Below are 25,423 nucleotides of genomic sequence, written 5' to 3'. Positions count from 1 at the left end.
TATCTTAACATTCAAGGTTCACTGTTATTCATGAGCTCAGATTGCACCCTTACAGAGCAGGAACCCAATCCATTTAGCTCAGCTCATGCAATTCAATTCGTGGCAAGGCATAATACCAAAAGGGTATTTGAAAACACTTTAATGTGATGAGTACTTTAAGACAGTTTAACACTTAGGCAAATATTCAATTAAAGTAGTTTGAGCACTTTATTTGGAAAAGTCAATGAACTAATCAACAGATACTTTTAAGACAACAGCTGCTGTAAAAGCTAAACAAAATTGTGGGTTTTATTTAACCTTATTTGTTTGTTGAACTCCAACATCATCTCCAATATATCCTGTTTTAAGTCCCCTAAACACCTTCTTAGTCGCCACCACGCTTACAAAAATCCAATATGTGGAGTTATCAGAGATCAAGGTTATAAGAACAAAACACACCAACAACACTTGCATCTCTTACTAGTTCTCACTTGCATTCCCCGATAAACTGTCAAGATTTAAATAGGATAAATGAAAAGCAATTCAAGATTTAGGCTGCTGCAATAGAGGGGATGATTTGAAATAAGTTTATCTGTAAAAACATGGAGGATGTCAAGATTTATAAGGAGAGATCATAGACATCTCCATTTCTTTAGTATCAATGCTATCAAATCATATTACGCAGCACACAAATACTACAGAGGACATGACAGTCATTTGAGTTTATGGTAACAGCTTACTTGAAGTGCCACATCCAACACCACAAACTCAGATCATTCCAAATCTGTTTTGAGGTTAAATGCTATCCAATAGAAACCTCTAATCATTTTCTCAGTGATTAGAGAATGGTGTTATTAAAACCAATTGAGAAATAGTTCTCGATCATTTCAGGGAGAACTTGAACAGTGTATTTTGCTTTCAAAGAAATCCTTAATCACTGTTTGGGGGAAAGATAGCACACCAAGTTACTCACATTAAGATGCCATAGGCAAATGCTATGATTAAAGGCACTAAGGAGATGGATGTCAGTAGGCCTGGTTTATATTTGCACACATTGCAATGTCTGGCATAACACAAGCAAAATTTACAATTGTCAAATGTAGCCCAAAAATGTGATTTTTCTATTTGTTTTTGCTGACCACAACTAAATAAATACACAGTATTAAAGGAAGCCAAACTTCATGTTTGGCACACAAGCCTTCTATGCACAAATTATTTAGTAAAGCAAATCTAAGTAATTTCATAAGGCGCAATGTACGGCATCGGAGCAGCAGAGTCAGGGGTCCACTTGCATAAGAGGACATGGGTCCCCACTGCTTCTCTGGCTCCTGAAAAAGGCAAACATAAAGTTCAGGGGTCAAACACAGAATAATGACTATGCCAAGCAGGGGTGGAGTCATGTCAGCATAATATCATAAAAGAGCTGGTTAATGTTTGTTAAAAAATTATTAATTTATTTGAGAGAGATAGAATGAGCTCCCATCTACTTGTTGACTCCCCAAATGCCCAAAATGGCTGAAACTAGACCAAGCTGAACTAACAGCCAGAAAAATCCAGGTTTCCCATGTGAGAGCCAGGGACCCAATTACTTGAACCATCACCTGCTGTCTCCAATGGTCTGCATTATCCAGGGGATGGAGTCAGGAGACAGAAGTGGGATTTACACCCAGGCACTCCAATGTGATGTGCAGGTGCTTTACCTGCTAAGCCAAACTCCCAAACAAGGCAGGTATCTGTTGATCTCTCTAATCTGTACCACAGAAGTTTTTCCCTCAAGCTGGCTTCTGTGGTAACTGCTACTTAGCCACCTGCAACAAGTGGGGATTTAGAACTCCTCAGAGCCACCAAGAGAGAAGACACAGTCCACAGAATAACAAAATGTTTTGAAACAATCAAATCTTGTGGCCAGAATTGCAATGATCTGATTGGCTTAGGCCAATCGCTGGGACAAATGAAACCTGTTCAACTTCAAGGCTTTGCATGGGGTCAGTTTTCCTTAGTCCTCAAAGCTGTTTCATGATTGCAGAACAGAGTAGATGCTGCAGACATTATCATACTATCTAATGAAGACACTACCTGAACAGACACTGAAAGAAAAGTTAGGTAAATAATTCTCTCTTCTAGGATTAATGGCTACTTACTTGGACAAGTAATTCTTAAGTATGACCAAAACCTTAGTAAACTCCAATATGTGAAATATTCATCATAATTTTAAGAGAAGAGCTTAGTGAATGAAGTAACGCTTCAGAACATTCACAGAAATATGCTATTTTCCATAAAGGTGGTTTTAACACTTTAATAGTTATTTTCATTATATAAGGGAATTTGATTTCCCAAATGAGCTATATTTACTTAGCTAGTCCCACTAGAAGAACGAGATGAACATCAAAAAATATGGAGCATACGTTTGGTCCAGCATTGAAGATACTCACTGGGATCCTGCATACCATACTGACATGCCTACATTGGAGTCCCTGCTCTAGTCCAAACACCAGCTTCCTGCTGATGTGTACTCTTAGGAAGCTGTGGCGATAGCTCAGATAATTGATTACCCACAGGGGTAACCTGCATGTTAATCCTAGCCCTGACCATTGTGGGAATTTGGAGGGTAGATTAGCAAAGGAGAGTTTTCTTTCTCTATTTCTGTCTCTCAAATAATAAATATTCAAAAATAAAAAAATACAATATACTAAAAAGTTTAGAATTTCCACAGGCTTTGACTAAAGATCTGTCCACCTTCACCAACCAACTACTTCTAAGACCTGCACGTCTATTACAAAGTATTCATTATTTGTAGGTAGGATATCCTCAGAAAGTACTTATTTATAACCATTCATGTGAAATCAAAAAGTTCTCATTGTCTTAATTTGGCTTCCCACTGGGAAAGAAGGAGATGTTGGATAACATTTGCAAAATAATTGGGTTTTATTTTATAAATGTTTGGATCAATGCTGTCCAATAAAACTGCAAGGTGAAGCAACTCATATACGTATTTTTGAATTTTCCCATAGCCATACAAGGGTATTTCAAAGTTCATGGAATGGGGCCGGCACTGTGGCATAGTAGGTAAAGCCGCCACCTGCAACGCCAGCATCCCATGGGGCACCGGTTCGAGTCCTGGCTGCTCTGCTTCCGATCCTGCTCTCTGCTATAGCCTGGAAGGCAGTAGAAGATGGCCCATGTCCTTGGGCCCCTGCACCCACATGGGAGACCTGGAGGAAGCTCTGGGCTCCCGGCTTCAGATTAGCACAGCTCTGGCCGTTGCGGCATCTGGGGAGTGAACTAGTGGATGGAAGATCTCTCTCTTTGTGCTTCTCTTTATCTTTATGTATAACTCTGACTTTCAAATAAATAAATAAATCTTTTAAAAAAAAGTTCATGGAAATATAGAATGTAAAACATTTGGAGGACAGGTAAAACCAGCTAAGCTGCTATTTGGAAAGACTGCATCCCATATGGGTGTGCCAGTACAAGTCCTGGCTGCTCTGTTTCCAATCCAGCTTCCTGCTAATGGGCCTGGAAGGTCCCTTCCACCTAAGAGAGCCATCCTCTGGAATTTAGCTTGTCCCAGTCCCAATTGCCATGGGCATTTGGGCAATGAACCAGAAGATGGAAGATTTCTCTCTAAATAAATAAATAAATATTTAAACATAAATAAAAGGAAGTTTACTTTGGTGCCAAAAAACGAAATCCATGCGAAGTTTTTTCATGTTAAGCATTTTTCATGAACTTTTGAAGCCCTTTGTATTTAAAAAGATTAAAAGAAACAGGAGAAAATAATTTAAAAATATCTTACTTAAACAAAAATATATTAACAATTGTAATGTCAACATCTAATCCATATTAAACATTATTGCAATATTTCATATTCTTAAATTTTTCTGTACTAAGTCTATGATATCCTGTGTGTGTTTTACCCTCATAATGTATCACAATTTGGGCAAGCTACATTTCAAAAGCTCAATAACCACACATGGTTATTGGCTCCCATACTGGATAATAAATATTTAAAGTATCTAATATCGCTAAGTAATTAATTAATAGGTAATTAAGTAGTAAACCAGAAATCTCCTTGGATACTCAATGATTCTTAGTCCATGTTTTAACTCCTCACCTCATTCCAGAAAAGAAACTATTCATGTAGTAAATACTGGTGATTAAGAACCATGCTTTGATTTCTTAGACCACTATGCTGACTGAAATGTTATTTAAAGCCTTGGAGACAAGTTTCTAGTTTCTCAGCTAGAGAATAATGGTATTTACCTTATTGTACATTTCCAGGATGAGCTAAGCAGTGCATTTTCCATAGCGTTCAGTACACAGTAAATGATGTTATTATTATCATTGATGTTATTACTACCAATTTTGGTGTCATTGCTATTGTTTTAACTCTTCTGGTGTTCTCTGGCTTCTTCTTAGAATGCTGAGAGACTATCTCCTGCTTTCTACCTATGTCTGGCTCTTCAACGTTTTTGACAGCAACCTAGTAAGCAATAATATAACCTCAAGATCCAATATACATAAGAGTATAATAAAGAATTCAGCTTCACAAAGACTGGGATATTGTCTACTTGATTCACTGCAATAGCCCTAAGATCTAGATGTGCTCAGTAGAAAATACTTACCCTAGTAAGGGAGTGGTATACTCTTATATTTTCTCATCCTTCCTTCTTAAAATTCTAATTTATCAGTTCTCATATAAATTACTGGCCTTGATCCACTGAAGTGCTTTTTAATCCCCTGCTGGGTGGTGACCTCCAGTTTGAAAAATTCTCTCTCCTATGTGGTACTGCATCTTCCTTTCACCTACCTGACACCCCTTTTGTCATGGACAGTGAGAGTGAACCTTGACGTCATCCTCTACTCATACTTGTCTCCTCTCATATTCACTCCATTTGGAAATCTCATGGTTCAGCCTTCACAATCCATTCAATACTTGACCACAAACCCTGCCCCCACCATCCCTTGCTGGATTACCACATTGGTATCTCATTGGTGGGCCTCCTTGCATTCCTGTCCCTCTACAATCAATCTGCAACACAGCCATCTGCAAGATTCTTTAAAAAAATAAGCTGAATCCTATCCCCTCTCTGCTCAAACCATGCTGTGGCTCCCCAGGGAATTCAGTGTAAACATCCAAAATATTTTCAGTGATTTATAAAGCCCTTCAGTTTCTGCTATGTCCATCTCCATATAGCTGTCAGCTCTTTTCTATTCTCTCCCACAACTCATTCTGGTCCAACTGTGCTGGCTTTCTTGTTGTTTCTGAAACATTCCCTCTGTCATGTATTAGAATCTTTGCAGGGCTGATGATTCTGCCTGGAGAACTCTTCCTTAAATACCCAAAAGGTCAACACATTCACCTCTAAGTCTCTGCTCAAATGCCACCTTCTTAATGAGGACTAACCTGATGGCCTTACTTAAAATAGCAGCCCACTTCCCAATGCTCCACACTCCATCCTGTTCTGCTGCCCCTCTTACAGATCACCTTCAGAGTCAATGTCATCATCTGCCCCATGGGACAAAACGTAAACCCTGCAGGGAGAAAGATCTCTGCCATTCTTCTCTGAAAACAATGCCTGCCTTCTAATAGACACTTGAGAATTATTTAAGAATGACTACAGCCTAGCATTTTTGAAGAAAAACACAGTCAAGTTCATCCCAGGACAGATTCCTAGCCAGAAATTACTATTTGCTTCTTTGTTGCAGGGGAAAACTGCAGAGGCAAAACAACAGAAGAAAATGAAAGAAAAAAAGGTACACAATACAACCAAAGCTTAAATTTAAAAAGATAGAAGAAAGCAAGTCATGCAGCATTTGCTGTTTTTATGATATTATGTCCTTTGCTAAAGACTTCTCTAAAGTAAGTGAATTTACACAATATATTTTACTTATTAATATCTAAGATTAATGGTATCTTTCCTACATCGTGAACAGATTTTAATTTTAATAAATACAAATTGACCCAATATTTCCTAATAGAATATAACCCTCAAAAGCCAGCCTTTTATTTTAAATTGATCATAGACCAAAAGGCGTTCCAACATTCGGTATATAAAGCACAAAAGAGAATAAAGACTCTAAAATTTTAATAAGAACCAATTTTTTCTCCATAACATAATTATGAAAATTGTCAATCCCCTAAGCAATATGCTACATATAATTTATCCTTTACAAATTAATCCAATTCTCTTTTACAAACACTTAAAGCTGTTTTATCACCATATCCAGAGAGTCAAGTTGACCTTTCAATTTCTTAATGATGTTTTTACATTTTGGAAAAACAGACATTGCTTTTTCCATAAATTTGTTCATAAATATGTAAACATTTCTCAAAATACTGAACACAGTAAATATAATTTGCAAACAGTATAAAATAATAACAAGTCATAAACCTTTGAAAAACTGAATTCACTTTCTTTAGCTATGCTTCCACTTTCTTTCTCTTCAATTTATTGGGAAATTTCAAAATTGTGTCTGCAAAAGTTAGTATCACCAAGCCGGCGCCGCGGCTCACTAGGCTAATCCTCCGCTTAGCGGCGCTGGCACACCGGGTTCTAGTCCCGGTCGGGGCGCCGGATTCTGTCCCGGTTGCCCCTCTTCCAGGCCAGCCCTCTGCTGTGGCCAGGGAGTGCAGTGGAGGATGGCCCAGGTGCTTGGGCCCTGCACCCCATGGGAGACCAGGAAAAGCACCTAACTCCTGGCTCCTGCCATCGGATCAGCGCGGTGCACCGGCCGCAGCGCGCCGGCCGCGGCGGCCATTGGAGGGTGAACCAACGGCAAAGGAAGACCTTTCTCTCTGTCTCTCTCTCTCACTGTCCACTCTGCCTGTCAAAAAAATTAAAAAAAAAAAAAAAAGTTAGTATCACCAAGCGTTAACACGGCTGCAGTATACTGCCTGTCATTTATGCTTCCTACTAAAACAGATGTCAAATTTGAAACTTCCTAAGTGAAGAATCCAAGAAAAAATGCCATTTCAGTTTTGATAGCAGCAGTCCATTGGAAAAGGCAAAAATTCATAAATAATTCATAAATAATTACTCATTTTTCCCTCAGATCTAGATTAGTAGCAGTTAAAGACAGCATGTTTTAACAAAATTGAAGCATCACTGTAAAAACCTATAAAAACATTTATTTTTAAAGTTGAAGGTTTGAATCTATAACCCAATACTGATTATTTATTTTGGCCATAATATCACTTAAATACCTTAAGAAGGTTGGAAATTTGAATCTTCCTGACATTGAAGATTTTCCTTGAACCGACCCCTAATATATTCATCTATTTAAATACCCTGTGTTTTACCTAGCATGCTTGTTTGGCTTCGTTCCACACCAATTTCCTCCACTTAGAAAAGAAAAAAATTATAAACTGCTTTTATGTTGGTTTCCTTAGACATCATAGAGAAATTCTGTTTATGTAGAAAGTTGGTCTCTGTTTTGTACACAGATACTGAATTTTTTGGAGGTGAGAGATAACGATTTCTGTAACTCACTTTCAAATGAGTTAGTAAAAAAATAAATAAGTGGAACCATTCACGCACTTGTGTGTCCACAGAACCTCCTGGATCGCTCTCTGCAGATACTGCATTTTCTACAGATTGAGATTCTGTGGTTATCTTGCGTGCAGCAAGTCTATCACTGTGGTTCTCCCAACAGCACATACTTCCTGCATGTCTCTGTGTCACGTCTTGATAATTCCCACAATATTTCACACATTTCCATTACTCTTCTATCTGCTTTGGTGATGTGGGATCACTGTGCGTGGATTTTACCATTGCAATGGTTTGGGGGCACCACAAACTGTACCCCGAAAGACAGTAAATGACAGATGTGTGCTTTGACTACTCTACCAATCAGCCAATCTCACCTCTCTCTCCCCTTCCTTAAGCCTCCCTATCCTGTGACATATAACAAAATGGAAATTAAACTAATTTCCCTACAGTTCTCTCTAAGTGTTGAAGTGAGAGAGAGAGTTGCAATTCTCTCACTTCTATCAAAGCTGGAGATGATTAAACTTAAGGAGGAAGGCACATTGGGATAGGCTCAAAGTAAGGCCTCTTGCACCAAACAGCCAAATGTGAAGGCAAAGGAAAGGAAGGAAATTAAAAATGCTACTCCAGGGGCCAGCGCTGTGGCATAGTGGGTTAATGCCCTGACCTGAAGTGCCGGTATCCCGCATGGGAATCAGTTCAAGTCTCTGCTACTTCACTTCCGATCCAGCTCTCTGCTATGGCCCGGAAAAGCAGTAGAAGATGGCCCGAGTTCTTGGGCCCCTGCACCTGTGTGGGAGACCCAGAAGAAGCTCCAGCCGTTGTGGCCAATTGGGGGAGTGAACCAGCAGATGGAAGACTTCTCACTCTCTCTGCCTCTCCTCTCTCTGTATAACTCTGACTTTAAAATAAATAAATAAATCTTTTAAAAAATGCTACCCCAGTGAACACAGAAATGATAAGAAAGTGAAATAACCTTCCTGGTGATACAGGAAAGTTTTAGTGATCTGGAGAGATCAAAGCAGCCACACAGCCCCTTCGGCTAAAGCCTATTCCAGAGCAAGGCCCTAACTCTCTTCAGTTCTGTGAAGCCTAGGAGGGTGGGGGAAGCTGCAGAAGAGAGTTTTTTGTTAGCAGATGTTGTTCATAAGGTTTAAGGAAAGAAGCCATCTCCATGGCACAAAAGCAGATGATGGAGCTTCAAGTGCTAATGCAGAAGCTATAGCAAGTTCATCAGAAGATCCAGCTAAGATATTCAATGAAGGTGGCTCCACCAAACAACAGATTTGAAACGTAGATGAACCAGCCCAGCCGGCTACTGGAAGAAGACATCTAGTACAGTCACAGGTAGAGAGAAGTCAATGCCTGGCTTCAAATTTCAAAGGTCAGGCTGACTATCTCCTTAGAGTTAATACAGCTGGTGACCTTAACCTGAGGCCAGTGCTCTTTTGTCACCCTGAAAACACTAAGGCCTTTAAGAACTACGCTAAATTTACTCTGCATGTGCTTTAAACACGGAATAATGAAGCCTGGATGACAATATTTGTTTACTATATGGTTTACTAAGTATGTCAAACCCAATGTTGAGACCCATTGCTCAGGAAAACAGACCACGCATCTGGTCATCCCAGAGCTCTGATGGAGATGCATAATAAGATTAACGTTATTTTCAGGCCTGCTAACAGATTAGCCATTCTGATCAAAAGTAAACCTTAATTTCAAGTCTTATAATTCAAAAAATACTTTTTGTAGTAAGTTACTAACTGCCATACACAGATGTTTCTCTGATGGATCTGGGAACAGTACATTGAAAACCTGGAAAGAATCCACCATTGTCAATGCTGTTAAGAACACTAGTGATTCATGGAAGGAGATGAGAATACCAATAGCACAGGGGCTGGGGAGAAATGGATTCCAACCCTCATGGACGATTCTGAGGGACTCGAGACTTTAGTGGAGGAATTAACTGCCCATGTGAATTAAAATCAGCAGTGTCGCCTACACATGCGACTGATTTACAGCAAGCCCCTGATCAAATTTAATAGGTGAGGAGTTGCTTCTTATGGGCAGGCAAAGAAGGTGGTTTCTGGAGATAGAATCTACTTCTGGTGAAGACACCGTGAACAGTGTTAAAATAACAACAAAGAATTTATTTCATTTTGCATTTTTTTAGTGCTGATTTTATTTTCTTTAATTATTTTAATTACACATATCTGTGTGCTAGAGTGTGATAATTTGGTACACATAATCAATGTGTGATGACCAAATCAGGTTAGCATTTCTATCTTGTTAAATTCTCCGGAAATTTCATTAACAGTTAATAACTTTATGTATTTATGGGATGCAGTGTGATATTTCTACAATTTTACACAATGTGTACCAATCAAATCAGAATAATTTCCCGCTTGTTATTATTACTTGGTATTTGAAGTCTTCCAGCTCTTCTGTTTGTTCACAAAATATTTATAACAGGTTATTGTGAATTACAGTCACCCCACTGCACTGCAGAACACTAGAACTTGTAACTTCTGTGTGACTGTGTTTCAGTCCCAACAACCACCCTCCCTCTGTCTTCCCAGCCACCATCTCATAACCACTAGTCTGTGTTCATGTCAACATTTTTAGCACCCCAATAAGAGAGAGAACATGCAGTTCTTATTTTTCTGTTTCTTGCTTATTTTGCTCAACATAATGTCCTCTAGTTCCATCCATTTTGCTGCAAATGACAGCATTTCTTTCTTCTTTTATGGCTGAACCACATCTCACTGTGTATTTATGCGACATTTTCTTGATTCATTCACCTACTGATGCGCGTCTGGGTTGATTCCCTATCTTGGCTACTATGAACAGTGGTGTAATAAACATGAGCATGCAGGTATCACTTTGACACAATAATTTCATTTCTTTTGGATCTATTCCCAGTAGTGGAAGTGCTGGATCATATGGCAGCTCTATTTTTAGTTTTCTAAGCAGTCTCTATACTGACAACAAAGGATTTAGATGATTACATAAACTTGGTTGATAAAGTGGCAGCAGGGTTTGAGAAGATTGACACCAATTTTGAAAGCAGTTCTGCTGTGGGTAAGATGCTATCAGACAGCATCACATGCTACACAGCAATCTTCATGTGACGAAGAGTCCATCAGTACAGCACACTTCATTGCTGCTTATTCTAAGAAATCGCCACAGCCACCCCGCCTTTGGCCGCCATCAAAGAAGACACACCCTCTGCCAGCAGGAGGACTACCACTTGCTGACAGCTCAGATGGTCTTTAGGGTTTGTTAGCAATAAACCATTATTTAATTAAGTTACTGCATTTTGCTAGACATAATGCTATTGTACACTTAATAGACTACAGCACAGTGTAAATATAACTTTTATGGGCTCTGGGAAACCAAAACATCCATGTTACTGAAATATTCACTAAATGTGGTGTCATGGAACAAAATCCACCCCATCTCCAAGGTAACCCTCCAGACAGCACAAACACAGCAGAATGGTTCAGTAGTTAGATTTAAATATGCATATGTGAGCCCTCATCGCATTATTTTTTAGTTGTTCAGAAATGTCTTCAGAAAAAGGAGGCCAAAAAAATAAACATAAAACTAGTGGAAAATATACTAACTCATTAAAATCCCTTTGTTTGTTCATCCACTTCTCCAGAAAACAAGATAAAATGAATAAACAGAGAACAAATGTATCAGATGCTTTATAATAGTTGTTTTTATATGGTACAAAGCTCAGAAGTTTTTCATTTTCTTTGTACTCTGCTCTAAATTTCAAATTGCAAAAAAATTATAAAGTCTAACTTCATTATGTTCTAAAAGAAAAATGGTACCATGCTTTAAGATTGGATATGAAAATACTGACATACTTTAAAATTTATATTCTCTCTGGCACACTGCAGCTTTCCACTTTCAGCTTCTTTTGTGGGAAAAAAAAAGGGCCATGAATTAACGATCTCAAAAGTCTGTGGATATACTTACAATATAGTCCTAATGCAACAGGAGCTCTGTAGTATCAGGTATCATTATATTTGCTATGGAAATAAATGACTTGCAAAAATGAGGGAGAGGTGTACGAGAACCCCAATGTCAGAAGTTGAGAATGTGAATTTTCTTTCTGGGGAAAAAAGATTTCTCTTTGCAACTAGTGGAGTTTTAATCCAACATTTAAAAATTAGTTAAGCACATGATCTGAGAATAGCACTAACTTCACCTTAGAAAATACAGCTTATTGTTACCTCCTAGGCAGCCAAGGAATGAAAGCAGGATCAACTGTTTCCATGACAACACCATCTTTAATTGCCAAAAGCAAGAGTAACTCTTGTCCAGTCTCTGATGAATAGAATGCTTTGTCTTCAGGTAAATCCTTTAATCTGTAAAATATATGTACAAAGAAGTTAGACTTTAAAAAGCCAGCTGATTTTAGTAAAGAGATTTTCTTCTTCTCTTAAAACTGTATCATTCACAAACACTCAGAGTCTTCACATTTAAGATGTTAAATATTAAAACTTTTGGTAGATAAATACAACAAATAAAACATTAACCTGAAATTCAAACTTTTCTCATTTTCTCCAATGATAACATTCTGGTAAATCTAAGAGTCAAACAAGCAGATATCTTGAAATTCTGCTTTCATAGTTCCTGAGTCTCTAACAGGGCATACAAATTATAAACACCATTATCAATGTCCATCTTAAGTCTATTTTGTCCTTGACAATTGTAGAAAGTTCCCAATAATATATGCTGCATAACACAGATAAAATATGCTAATGGTGGAAACTGTGCATTCTAAGAATCTTACAAACAAAACCATTTTCTTCTTTGCTTTCTTGAATTTTCATAAACTTGAATGTGCTAGTTGAAAAGAAATTAGGTGACAGTGCTGTGTCCTTTTCAGTGGCCTCTTGAAACCAGTTAAGCTGCATGGTTAATGATCAAGTAGGCTAGAGACACACACCTAAAATCAGACAATCTTCCTTTGACCACTGAGACTCAACTGGTTCCATGCAGGGGAATTAATGACTTTAAAGTGTGTCACAGTAGCAAGAAAAGCATGCAATTCTTCCCAGCAGCTGATTGGACCTGTTTTAGTTGTTGCCGACCCAAGAAGTGAAACCTCAGGTTCTTTCAGGCAGTGGCTCTGAACAGAGCTTCCTGATATGTGGTGTATTCAATCAGATATTAAGTGTGGCCCAAATAGTAATTATTTTGACAGTGAAAATATGAAAACATGCCAATTATGTACTTAAGATAATGCTTTGAATCAATCATTCTTATAATAATGCCATTGTGTACTTGCAATCTAACATAGGTTCTTGGGTAGAAAGTTAAGAGGTGGAATGGCAGCCAGAATGTCAGGAATTGGGTCTCACTAACACTCAATCCATGAGAATCTGCAACAAGATGAAATACAATTGAAAATTACTGTTTTCAGAACTGCAGGCTAGCAACTTGCACCTTTGTGGGATCCTAACCTCTTCTCACCACCCCTATTACTGCAAACTGCCTGTGCCTTAGAGCCCCATAACATACACCACAAAAGGCAAACAGTTTACCTGGGAGGTGGGATCAAAAGCGGATGAGGCACAGGGGAGTAAGACAAAGAAGGTGGACAGCCGAGGGAGGGAGGGGTACGCAGCCCCCTATCACTGTGGGTGGCTGGAGTTCATGCCCACAGAGTAGGCCAAGCTTCATGTAGACTGTGTACCCTGGAGTCATCCAAGAGTTACCCTTGCCAAGAGGATCTGGGGTATTTACACATCAAGTCCTATTTGTCAGTGTTTGAGAGCTGCTCCCCAGGGCTATTCATTACATACATCGATTCTAATCTCCTACTGGGGACAGCAAATGGCTTCAGAAACCAAAAATAGAAACACGTGTGCTGGACATTGGGAGTGGTGTGCAACAAAAAAATAAAGATAGAGGGTGCTGAGAGAAGCACACGTGGCACCTGCATTATGGAGAGGACACTGGGGTGTATCTGAAGCTGTTTCCCAAAGCATCAGGAGCCAGGTGACCGTTTGCCAAAATGACCCAAATAGCCAAGTATACATGAGAGGGGCACAGCTTCTAACTCAATTAATGGTTATACTGCTAAAGCTTTCCCCATGCTTGATTTTCCCTACTTGGAAAAAAGGCTCTCAGAAACATATCTTCCTTCCTTTCTCTACTTCTGGTTCATCATGTGTCCATAATTATTTTCAACTGCTAATTGAAATGATAACTGAAATCATTCTCAATGAGACCTGTTATAACTGACTATCGTAATCTTCTAATCATGCATGTAAGGAAATGGCAGTCCAGAAGCCACCGGAAAGGTGACACACGCACTCACAAATAAACATGGATATAGGTGCAGGCACACAGCAGAAAACCAAGTTATTTGAAATATTCTAAAAAAAGTCAATGCTGAGCAGTCATGAAAATCGTGGGAAATGTGAGATGCATTAACATGACACATGAGAAGTTATGGTACATCCACAACCTCCACTATGTCTGGGAATTAAAAGGAAGACTCAGCCACCACAAAGGCTTAAGCCTTTAACTTAACTGAATCAATCTGGTAGGTCCTCCCTTGATGAAACTATAGCCATCCAGTTTATACACTAAAACTACCTGGAAGAACTTCCTAATAACAAAACAGCAGCTTTGGCTGGCGCTGCGGCTCACTAGGCTAATCCTCTGCCTAGCGGCGCCGGCACACCAGGTTCTAGTCCCGGTTGGGGCGCCAGATTCTGTCCTGGTTGCCCCTCTTCCAGGCCAGTTCTCCGCTGTGGCCAGGGAGTGCAGTGGAGGATGGCCCAGGTGCTTGGGCCCTGCACCCGCATGGGAGACCAGGAAAAGCACCTGGCTCCTGGCTCCTGCCATCGGATCAGCGCGGTGCGCCGGCCGCAGCGCGCCGGCCACGGCGGCCATTGGAGGGTGAACCAACGGCAAAGGAAGACCTTTCTCTCTGTCTGTCTCTCTCACTGTCCACTCTGCCTGTCAAAAAAACAAAAACAAAAACAAAAACAAACAAAAAAAAAAACACAGCAGTTTTAAAAAGAATATGTAGTTGGGGATTTCAGAAAAAGAAGAATCCTTCTAGTAACACTGTCATTGTCATTGTCATGGTCATCAAAAAGCCATCAAATAAATGTGAAGCTTTGCTCTATGTCATACAGAGGACAAAATGTATCATCTGTGTTCTGATATTGTAATGAGAAAAAAATGGCACAAACTCCTAGAAATAGGTCAGAAAGTAGAACCACAGTGTACTCCAATTTTCCCAACATTCTTGTTTGTAGAAAGTTTCAAGCAGTGTCTTGCTGTGTGTAAAGAACAATGAATAAGTCAACTTAGGAGATTAAACCTTTGCACTGGATATCAAATGAATGAGAAGCATTTCTCCTGGAAATAAAGGATAAGTCATGGCATAGGAGCTGGATACCACTGAAAATTATTGCAAGAAAATATAAGAAAGCATGAAGAAGGTGGCAGCTTGCAAAATGGTATCTTCTCCACAGTGTACCGCCAAGATAACATGCATATCAATTACATTTTAAAACTACAAAGGTAGGTCTGGCATTGTGGTACAGCGAGTTAAGCTACCACTTAGAATACCTACATCTGATACTGGAGTGGTTAGGATCAAATATCAAATCTTGCTTCTACCTCCCATTCAGATTCCTGTTTATGCGTCCTGTAAAGCAGCAGATGAAGACCTAAGTACTTGGGTCCCTGCCATCCATGTGGGAGATGGGGATGGACTTCCTGGCTCCAGGAATCAGCCTGGCCCAGTCCCGGCTATTACGGGCATTTGGGGAGTGAACCAGCAAATGAAAGATATTTCTTTCTTTCTTTCTCTCTCTCTCTCTCTCTTCCTCCTCTTCTCCCTCTCTGTCACTCTCCCTTTCAAATAAATAACCAAAAGAAATTTCCAAAGACTTTTAAAAACTCATGCATTAGATAAATATTGATTGAGCACCTCTGAGGTACTAGGGTTATACAGAGGGAGGCAGAGGTTCTGGTAGGGCTGTTAGATTGGTGATGCAGTGGTTTATCAACTAGTAGACTGATGCTGTCTTCAAATGATAATAATTGTACTTGCAAATTGCCCATGGTGAAAGGCACAGAAGTACCTATGAAAGCCTAAATAAAAACAGTCTTCATTAGAAATGTCAAGAAAAGTTCCTTCTGGGAAAGTGGAACATGAAGGAAGAAAAAGAGATGACACAAACAGGTGCCAGGAGTGTGTGCTACAAACTGAAGAAAGAAGGTTCCCAAGAAGAGACAGGACTTAGTATGCAATTAGTAGTCACTGCACTGATTCTCCTGTGGCAGCTGCCATCTCATGTGCCAGACAGTCCCAGGACCCCACCACACCTCACTAGGTCCCCCAGGTAGACGTTAATGTCTGTCTCATCAGGGGCTTCCAGAATCCTGCTCTCACCCATGTCACTGTTTTTGGTAATTTAGTTATATTTCGATCAGAGACAGAAATAGAGCTCCAACCCACTAATTCACTCTGCAATGCCTGTAATGGACCAACCCAAGAGTTTGAGCAAAGAACTCAACTCAGGTCTCCTTTCTGAGTGGCTGGGACTCGACTACTTGAGCCATCACCACTGCCTCCCAGGGTGTGCACTCGCAGAAAGCTGGAATTAGAACCATACCTGGGACTCAGAGCTGGCTTTCTGATACTGGATGCAGGCAGCCTAACTGGCATCTTAACCACCAGCCAAATGCTCACCTAGTCATCGTGTTACTTTTGATTGATTAGTACCTTGTCCCCCTGCTGATTGACTATTTTGATAATCACTGCCAGGCATAGAGAATTGAATATGCAAAGTCCCTCAGGTTTAAAAACTCATGGCTTGCTGTAAGAACAGCAAGAAGACTAATGAGAAGGCATGCGAATAGCAAATCTAGTGTAGTATGAAATAAGACTGTAGATGTGCATATAATGGGGGCCAACCCTACATGTCTGACTTAAGAATATTAGTCTCAACTAAGAGTGTCAATTGTTAAATCAACAACAGGAGTCACTGTGCACTTACTCCCCACATAGGATCTCTGTCCTTAATGTGTTGTACTATGAGAATTAACGGTAAAACTAGTCTTCAAACAGTACTTTATACTTTGTGTGTCTGTGTGGGTGCAAACTGTTGAAATCTTTACTTAGTATATACTTAGTTGATCTTCTGCATATAAAAATAATTAAAAATGAATCTTAATGAAGAATGGGATGGGCCGGCGCCGTGGCTCACTAGGCTGATCCTCTACCTGTGGTGCCGGCACTCTGGGTTCTAGTCCCGGTTGGGGCGCCGGATTCTGTCCCGGTTGCTCCTCTTCCAGTCCAGCTCTCTGCTGTGGCCCGGAAAGGCAGTGGAGGATGGCCCAAGTGCTTGGGCCCTGTACCCGCATGGGAGACCAGGAAGAAGCACCTGGCTCCTGGCTTTGGATCACCGGCATAGCGGCCATTTGTGGGGTGAACCAACAGAAGGAAGACTTTTCTCTCTGTCTCTCCCTCTCACTGTCTAACTCTGCCTGTCAAAAAAAAAAAAAAAAAAATGAAGAATGGGATGGGAGAGGGAGTAGGAGATAGGATGGTTTGTGGGTGGGAGGGTGGTTATAGGGGGGGAAACTGCTATATTCCAAAAGTTGTACTTTCGAAATTTATATTTATTAAATAAAAGTTTACTTTAAAAAAAAAAGAATATTAGTCTCATTATAAAGTTCTTGAAAAAGCTACCACCATATCAACCAGAGAATTGACATAATCACATTTGCAATAAATATTCACATCAGGTATGCTATAATCTATATTTGATTAAAAGACTGTAAAGCTAAGACATTTTATAAAATACTGATCTTATTCTGACTGATCGTATCCATAGAAATAAGAATTTAGACAGTATGAAGCAAGCTGTCTGCTCTAAGAGATTAATACTCATATATTCTAATGTTCATATATATCTATGTACTTACATATAGCATGCATTATAAAGTTGGGTGATAAAAAGAAATTTTATTCAGGAATTTTTTTTTTGTCTTTAACGTTTGGCTTACTTTTATTTTATTTGAAAAGCAGGAAACACAGAGAGAGGCAGACAGAGAGACAAAAAGAGATCTTCCAGGTGCTGGATCACTTTCTAAATGCCCACAGTAGCCAGAGTTGAGCCAGGCTGAATTTAGGAGCCTAGAACTCCATCTGAGTCTCCAATGTGGGCTGTAGAGACACAAGGACTTGAGCCATCATCCTCTGCTTCTTGAGGTGTGCATTAATTAGCATGAATCAGAAGTGGAGCCAGGGCTCGAACCACAAACTGATAGGTGATGTGAGCATCCCAGGTGGTAGCTTAACTGCCACACCAAATGCCTGCCCCAGGAAGACCATTTTTTTGAATTATGTTGTTTATTTTTAATCAATGTTAAAGTAGGGCATTGACTTTTTAAATAATGAAGGTAATTAATATAATCATGGTTTGACTTCTCAGTACTGCCAAGTACCCTCAGGAAGAGAAGGGATACGTTAAAGCTCGCCCCACTTCTGAATCACAAAGGGAAAGTAAACACAAAGGAAGCCACTGAAGCAAGACAAATACAAATCAAAATGTCATCTGCTACAAGAAGAATATTCTACCATTCACAGGAATGTTTCAAACCGAAGAAAAAAATAGATACCCTTTAGAATTTTCTCTACTAATAGACGTTTGCATTTGAGGGCTAAAGCTTAAGATATTCACAACACGTTTTGCATGGCGGTCTTTAAATAGCCCCCAAATTTAGTACATATTGACAACTGTAATTCTTAATGTCAGCTGAGCTAAAAACTGCTAGACCTTGGACTTGAAACATAAATGCTCTAAATAGTTGTTCCTGGTTGTTCTAAAAGGAAGGAGAGACTATTTGTGGCTTTTGTCATATACTTTACAAAATTGCTACTAAGACTGTGGATCATGAAATATTGATATGCATATATTCTTTTAAATGTATACAGACAACTTTGAATGCAGCCTTGGCAAACGCCCAAAGTTAGGTTTCTGTGAGTACGGAAAGCTTAGGTGTGAGAATGGTTTGGCTTCCCTTCCATCAGAGTAACAGGTACCTAACAAGCGTTTTCTTTCTCCAGGGGAAAAATCCCACAGCAATTTTGTCTGCAAGACTTGCTTAACACATAATCACTTCTCACAGACACAGAAAGTCACCTCCAACTTCAACATTTCAGAAACAATTTCTACTGATGAGTATACACAATTCCCAGCCCTCACCCAATTAAAATCCCTGAATAGGCAAGAAACTTTTAATACAGGAAAATACTTATGAATGAATAAAAGTTTGATACCCGTAACTGGCATACTCAGGGCCTTCTGGAAATTTTATGAACTCATTGCCAGGGCATGCAGCCATCCTACTACAGCAGTTAACCAATATGTGCATATACTGGCTTGATGAGACCAAGCATGCTGCCAGAAGAAAAATCAGGCATGGTTTACCTACTTTGTTTTCACCTGCAATCACAATCAATCATAATCAATCACTCATTCACAGATCGCATGCCTTCCAGACACTTTGTTCACCCAATCTGCATACTAACCCTGCCACCTTCCTGCAGAAACCAGACCAGCAGGGGGTCAAATGAACATGAACTCTGGGCTCCAAGTCCAAGATGCTTGACAACTTCTCGCATCCTCCCTGCAGCTCACCAGAGTTCAGCAGGGAAGGAGCAGGGAGAATATAATGTGCGCAGCTTGATCTCCCCTTGCACACCAGCAGTCCTGTGTTTACAGTGGCACAATCAGCAAATAAGGCAAATGCCAGCTGGAAGCCATCTTGTGCTCCTGCGGATGCCTTCAGCTCTTAATCTTCCCGCTTTGACACTCAACTCTTCCACAGGCCTCTATTACAGTTATTTAGACTATGGTTTCTCCCTCCAACTAGACTACAGGCTGCAAAAAAATAGTAATTCATAGCCTTTTGTAGGTTAAAATCCCTTTTTAGAATCAGCCAAATCTATGGGCTCATCTACCTCTCCAGCCCAAATGCACATAAATAACAGGCACAGGCCAGCTTTTGTGTACACAATCTGCATTATCACATTGAAAAATAATATCTTTTACGTAGAAGTAACATGTGTATATAGATATATAGAGAGAGACATTTGTGTATGTATTTGAAGATTTATTTCTTCTTTTTTCATGCAGAAATTAAGAGAAATTTTATGACAAGGGGAATAAATAAATCTAAATTATACAAATTGAAAATAAAGAAAAAAATCTGTTTAAAATGTTTGAGAAGGCTTGACCAAAAAGTTGAACTTAGGAAGTTGTTTCAGCATAGTAAAGAACATGAGGTGGGACATTCTGTAATAGTTTGCATCTGTCTAAGAAGCAATCAGAGGCCAGAGCAGTGGCAACAAAAATCAGAGCTCATGCCGTGTGCAAATCATAGTAGATGGATCTGCAGTATAACCATATAGTCAGAACGTTCAAACAGCTTGTGTTGATTTCAGAGCCTCCCTTGCTTTGTCCTCAACTCAAAGAGATCTTCTCTGACAAGATCAAAGTCACTGATACAATGTCGGGAAAAAAATCCCCAAATTAATTTGTCATTGGTTCCACTAGTCCTATCCAAGCACCAGCTAAAGAGAAAAGACATAGCTACCAAACATGTCAAACCATGACCTGCTTCAAACTTACACAGCATATCAGCACCCACGTGGCCTATCCCAGGGCATCCCGCTTTACAAACAACCCTACAAACACGGATGGGCACTTCTTGATGCGCACTAACAATCTCTGGAAGCACAGCAAGATTTCTGCTTTAGAGCAAGTCCGCCTTTCAGTAAAGTCGCAGAAAGAATAGCATTACCAATTGTGTTTGCAAGGTAGCCAGACCCAACGTGCTCTTCTGGGATTTTTTTTTTTTTTTTTTTTTTTTTTTTTACTGCCACATTATCCTTGAAGAGAACTTTACCACATACAATGGACCTGGAAATGTAGGTGCTACCACATTTAAAGATAAATGGAAAGTTCCATGATACATTCTTGCCCTTGAGGTTTTCCAAGTTAAATTGGGAACAAAGTGAACAAAGGCAACTTTCCATAATTATGAAGGCTGCATGGAATGTTCCTTCTCTTGTCCCCAGTGGAAAATGATTCCAGACCTCATTACCTGGTAACGAGGAAGAACATACCTTTATTGTCCCACATACAAACTTAGCATCCCTTATCCACAAATCAAATATCTAAAGCTTTTTGAGCTCTGACATGATGTCATAGGTAGAAAATTCCATAGCCAACCTCATGTGACAGGTCACAGTGAAAATGCAGGTGCACTAGAAATCTTGAATAAATTTACCTTCAGGCTATGTGTACACAGTGTATATGACACATAAATGGATTTTCTGTTTAGACTGAGTTCCATCCCCAAGATATCTCATTATGTATATGCAAATACAGCAGAACCTGAGAAATTATTAAATGTGATACACTGCTGGTGCCAAGCATTTCAGAAAAGGGACTCACCTATATTTAGTATATTTTTAAAATAGTTTAACCGATCAATACGGTACTCTTTTCTACAAAGACAATTTTCACATACAAAAAAAGGAAACTTGCATAATATTGGGGACAACAAAAAGTATATAGAAAATTTCAAAGAAAAGTTAAGTTTAGAGGACAGTGCTGTGGCACAGTGGGTTAAGCTTCTGCCTGCAATGCCAGCATCCTATATGGGGGCCATTTTGAGTCCTTGATGCTCTACTTTTTTTTTTTTTTTTTTAAACAGGCAGAGTTAGACAGTGAGAGAGAGAGACAGAGAGAAAGGTCTTCCTTTTGCCATTGGTTCACCCACCAATGGCCACTGCAGCTGGCGCATCGCGCTGATCCGAAGCTGGGAGCCAGGTGCTTCTCCTGGTCTCCCATGCGGGTGCAGGGCCCAAGGACTTGGACCATCCTCCACTGCACTCCCAGGCCATAACAGAGAGCTGGCCTGGAAGAGGGGCAACCGGGACTAGAACCCGGTGTGCCGGCACCGCAAGGCGGAGGATTAGCCTAGTGAGCCACGGCGCCGGCTTTGATGCTCTACTTTCTATCCTGCTCTCTGCTAATGGCCTGGGGAAGCAATGAAAGATGGCCCAAGAACTTGGGCCCTTGTATCCACAAGGAATACCTGGCTCCTGGCTTTGGCCTAGCCCAGCCCCAGCTGTTGCAGCCATTTGGGGAGAGAACGAGCAGATGAAAGATCTCTCTCTCTCTCTCTCTATCTCTCCTCATCTCTCTGTAACACTGCCTTTCAAATAAGTAAAAAAAAATTATTTTGGCACCAAAATTTTTGAATTCATGCAAATTTTAACATAATACACATGTTCCATAAGCTTTAGGAAGACCCCTTATAATAACAATTAACTTTAAAAAGTTTTGTGGTTCCAAGATGGTGGAATAGTAACAAGGTGGTCTGAATTAGGCTGGGCAAATTTAATATAAAAAAAGTGGAAAAAGTACACTCTCAGTATAAAGCTGCAGGGGAAACTGTGGTGGGACATCCTGCGAAAGCAGTAGAATTGGCCCGGACTTGTACGGAAAGTGCAGACACACAGCACCGTGCACCGAGACAATAAAAGACCCAGCAGCTTGGATCTGGGCAAGAAGGTGCCTGCCCTGGCAAACCAGGTGAGATTGGACTGTGCAGGCCTGTGCCACCGTTGATACAGCAGGACGGAGATCTTAGTGAACTGTGTCTTTTTGAGTCCAGCCAGATCCCTCAGGACAGCCGGGCGACTGCTCATTGTTGGAGGGGGGTAGGGACATCTCTCTCTCCCCTTCTCCCTGCTACAACAGTGACCTGCAGCCAGCAATGGGAGGGCTGGAGCCATTTTTGGACACAGGCAGATAGCAGCTGCTCAAGTTCACGTGTGCGCACCCAGCAATTATTGGGGTCTCCCTCCACCCAGGTGGCGGGGGCCACGACAGCAGTTCAAGAGCTACCGATGGAGGCAGTCTCTACCGTGCCAGCTGCACCCACCCAGCAACAGGAGGGGAGTGGGAGCCATGCCTATGGAAGGGAAGTGCCACCTGCAGGACTCTCCTACACGCCCAGCACAGGTGTGAAGCAAGCAGGGCTGCAGCTGCCAGGTACTGTGCACACCTATGAGCCAGAGCTCTCACCAGAGAGAAAAACCTGCGTTCCCCACTGACATCAAACCTGGTTGGGAGGACCGGACTCGATCCAGCAGGCTGGAACACACACAGACAACAGCTCTGGGAACACTAAGTCTCCCTGCGGACAGGACTGGCTAGTGGGGCAGAGTGGCCCCACTGGTACTCCTTGATGTTGAGAGCCCTGGGAGCCGAGACTGAGAAAACACTGTGGTTGCAGGAGAGGCGGCAGGGTGCAGCTGGGCCCTGGGCAATCACACACAGAGTGCTGCTGCACACGTTCAGAGCTCTTTGGTTGCCTAGAGCAGCTCCTAACAGAGGGAACTGTACTCACAGAAGGACTGGGACGATCACAATAAATTGAAGCTCAGTTCTAAGTACTGTGCATATATTATTCCACTCAATCTTCATAACACCCCACGATGCTCATTCCGTTGTCCAACTCCATTTTTTCAAATAAAGAAGCAACCAACAGAGTAGAAACTACGTACCTTTCAACATTTTATTCCATGTAATGAGTATCAAATGGAATGCCCAATTAGATCAGTGGAACACAAAGTATAAGCAGAGATTTCACATATTTTAAAGGTCTCTGTTAATGTAATTGGTGATTGAAGGCAGTCACATAAGTGGTAAAGCGTGACATTTTAGTGGCCTCTTCTGTAAAGAGTAAGGGCTGGCCTCTGGCTTTCGGCTTCATTTTAATCACGAGCACCACAGCAATGCCCCATCTCTATGGGAGGTTCCTTCCAAAAGTGTATGAAAAAATGAAATTAACCAGTGTGGGGTGCAAAATAGTTTTCAAATGTATGGACAACTTTCAAGATACACATTTTTCATGAACTTTTAAAAAGACCCATTGTAATAGGTATGAACTTGAAAGTATGCTGCAACTCTGCTGGGATTAAATAAAAATTTCTCAAAGAGATACCAAGCTACAGATGTGAGGTACATTATAGTATGTGTAAAATATGCCATGTTTCTGTGCAGAGACATAAAAGATATACAAGTATAATTGCACAGAATAGTTCTGAGGAAATGTATGAGAACTAGTGGAAGCAAACATCTGGTGAGAACTGTGTTCTTAGGAACAGCAAATAGAAAGTTAAACCACTTTCACTACTCGTTTTAAAGTGTTTTTAAAATTATCATTTATTTGAAAGGCAGAGAGAGAGAGAGATGGATCTTCCACTCACTGTTGCACTCCTCAGATGGCAGCAACAGCCAGGACTGGAATAGTATATGCACAGTACTTAGAACTGAGCATTGAATACAGCCAGCTCTCAAGATGAGTTAGCGTCTGGAGCACACATCGTGGTGCTGCACTTTAAGCCACTGCTTAGGATACCCACGTCCCAGGAGCCAGGAACACTATCCAGGTCTCCTGGGTGGGTGGCAGGGACCCAAGTAGTTGGGTCACCATCTGGTGCTTTCCCGAGATGTATTAGCAGGAAGTTGGGTCAGAAGCAGAGCAGCCAGAACGTGAACAGGCACTCTGATACAGGAGGTAGGCTTTCCAAGTGGTGCTTTAATATGCCATGCTGGTCTCCTTTCTTCCTTCTCCTTCCAAAACACTAAGCAGAACTGGAATTACCTAGTTAGGGGGAGGCCAAAGCATCCTCTAACTGTAGACCTACCCTGTGCCACAGCCTGACTTCAGGAAGGGATATTAGCTGTACATTTCAATGAAGTGCTGAGCTGTACTGTGCCATGGGAGCATCAAACTATGTAAGGATCACCTGAAGTAGAACGGGTGGTGCTACTTGGGTTTTCATTCATGAGCAGGACAGGAATGAAGACAGGAACTCCACAGAAAGAATATAAGGGGGCAGTGACATATCATAAAACTTCATTAGGGTTACATCTCAAGAACTGTGTTGGTTTGTTTTTATTTTCAGATTTATTTTATTTATTTGAAAGCCAGAGTTACAGAGAGAGAGCGAGATCTGCCATCTGTTGGTTCACTCCCCAAATGGTAACAACAGCTGGGGCTGGACCAGGTCAAAGCCAGGAGCCTGGCGCTTCACTTGGGTCTCCCACTGGGTACAAGGATCCAAGGACTCGGGTCATCTTCTGCTACCTTGACAGACCACCAGAAGGGAGCTGGATCGGAAGTGGAGCAGCTGGGACTTGAACTGGCACGCTTATGCTGGCATCGCAGGCGGAGGCTTAACCCACTGTGCCACAAAGCCAGCCTCAAGCTGTGCTTCTTAATGTAGCAAAGACAAGCAGTGGTTAGGAAATCGCAAATCTCATCAAAGAATAGGTGACTTCTGAGGGAATCCTTAAAGAGAAAGGAGGGCTTGCATGGGACAAAAGAGAAGAGATAAGCAGGAGAACACAGGGCAGCGGCCAGACTGTAGGTGGCTTCCAGAGAGTGAAAGAAACCCCACAAAGCACTGGGAAAGGGAGACGGCTGAGGCGGGCCCTGTGTGAAGTCAGCAGAGGAAGAAGACAGAAAAGGAACTTTCTGAGAGGGGCAGGGCCTCCCACACGGTGTGCACTGTGACACGAAAGCTAAGGGTGCAGGGTGTTTGGCTCTGAGACGCAGTGACAGAGAACAGATAAAAAGAGCAGTGCCTAGGGCTGGGAGAGGGAGTGGGGAGGGACTACAGATGGGCACAGGGATTCTGTCCAGGATGGCAGAAGCGTCCTCAAATTAGATGGGGCCATGGCTGCTCTATTCTATACTTTCACTACAATTTGTTGGATTGTACATAGTAGTATCAGTGAATTTTATGGTTTGTAAATTTACCTCAATAAAAATATTTTCAAAAGGAGAGAGGGGAATAGGAGTGAACAAGAGAG

The 25,423-nt window shown here is 41.0% G+C and overlaps 1 protein-coding gene across 1 annotated transcript in view; it reads right to left on the bottom strand.

The window, feature by feature from the left end:
* The window catches only part of CNTN3 (contactin 3), a 423,339-nt gene that overhangs the window by 305,612 nt on the left and 92,304 nt on the right, over positions 1-25,423 (bottom strand). The window contains exon 2 of the mRNA XM_051851466.2: positions 11,714-11,848. Within this exon, the coding sequence (XP_051707426.1) occupies positions 11,714-11,768 (55 nt within the window). The 5' untranslated portion in view covers positions 11,769-11,848. The remainder of the gene's footprint in view (positions 1-11,713; positions 11,849-25,423) is intronic.

Source organism: Oryctolagus cuniculus, chromosome 10, assembly GCF_964237555.1.
Source record: "Oryctolagus cuniculus chromosome 10, mOryCun1.1, whole genome shotgun sequence".
Taxonomy (NCBI): domain Eukaryota; kingdom Metazoa; phylum Chordata; class Mammalia; order Lagomorpha; family Leporidae; genus Oryctolagus; species Oryctolagus cuniculus.
Note: the sequence above shows the minus strand (reverse complement) of the source record. Positions and strands in the feature narration are given on the sequence as shown.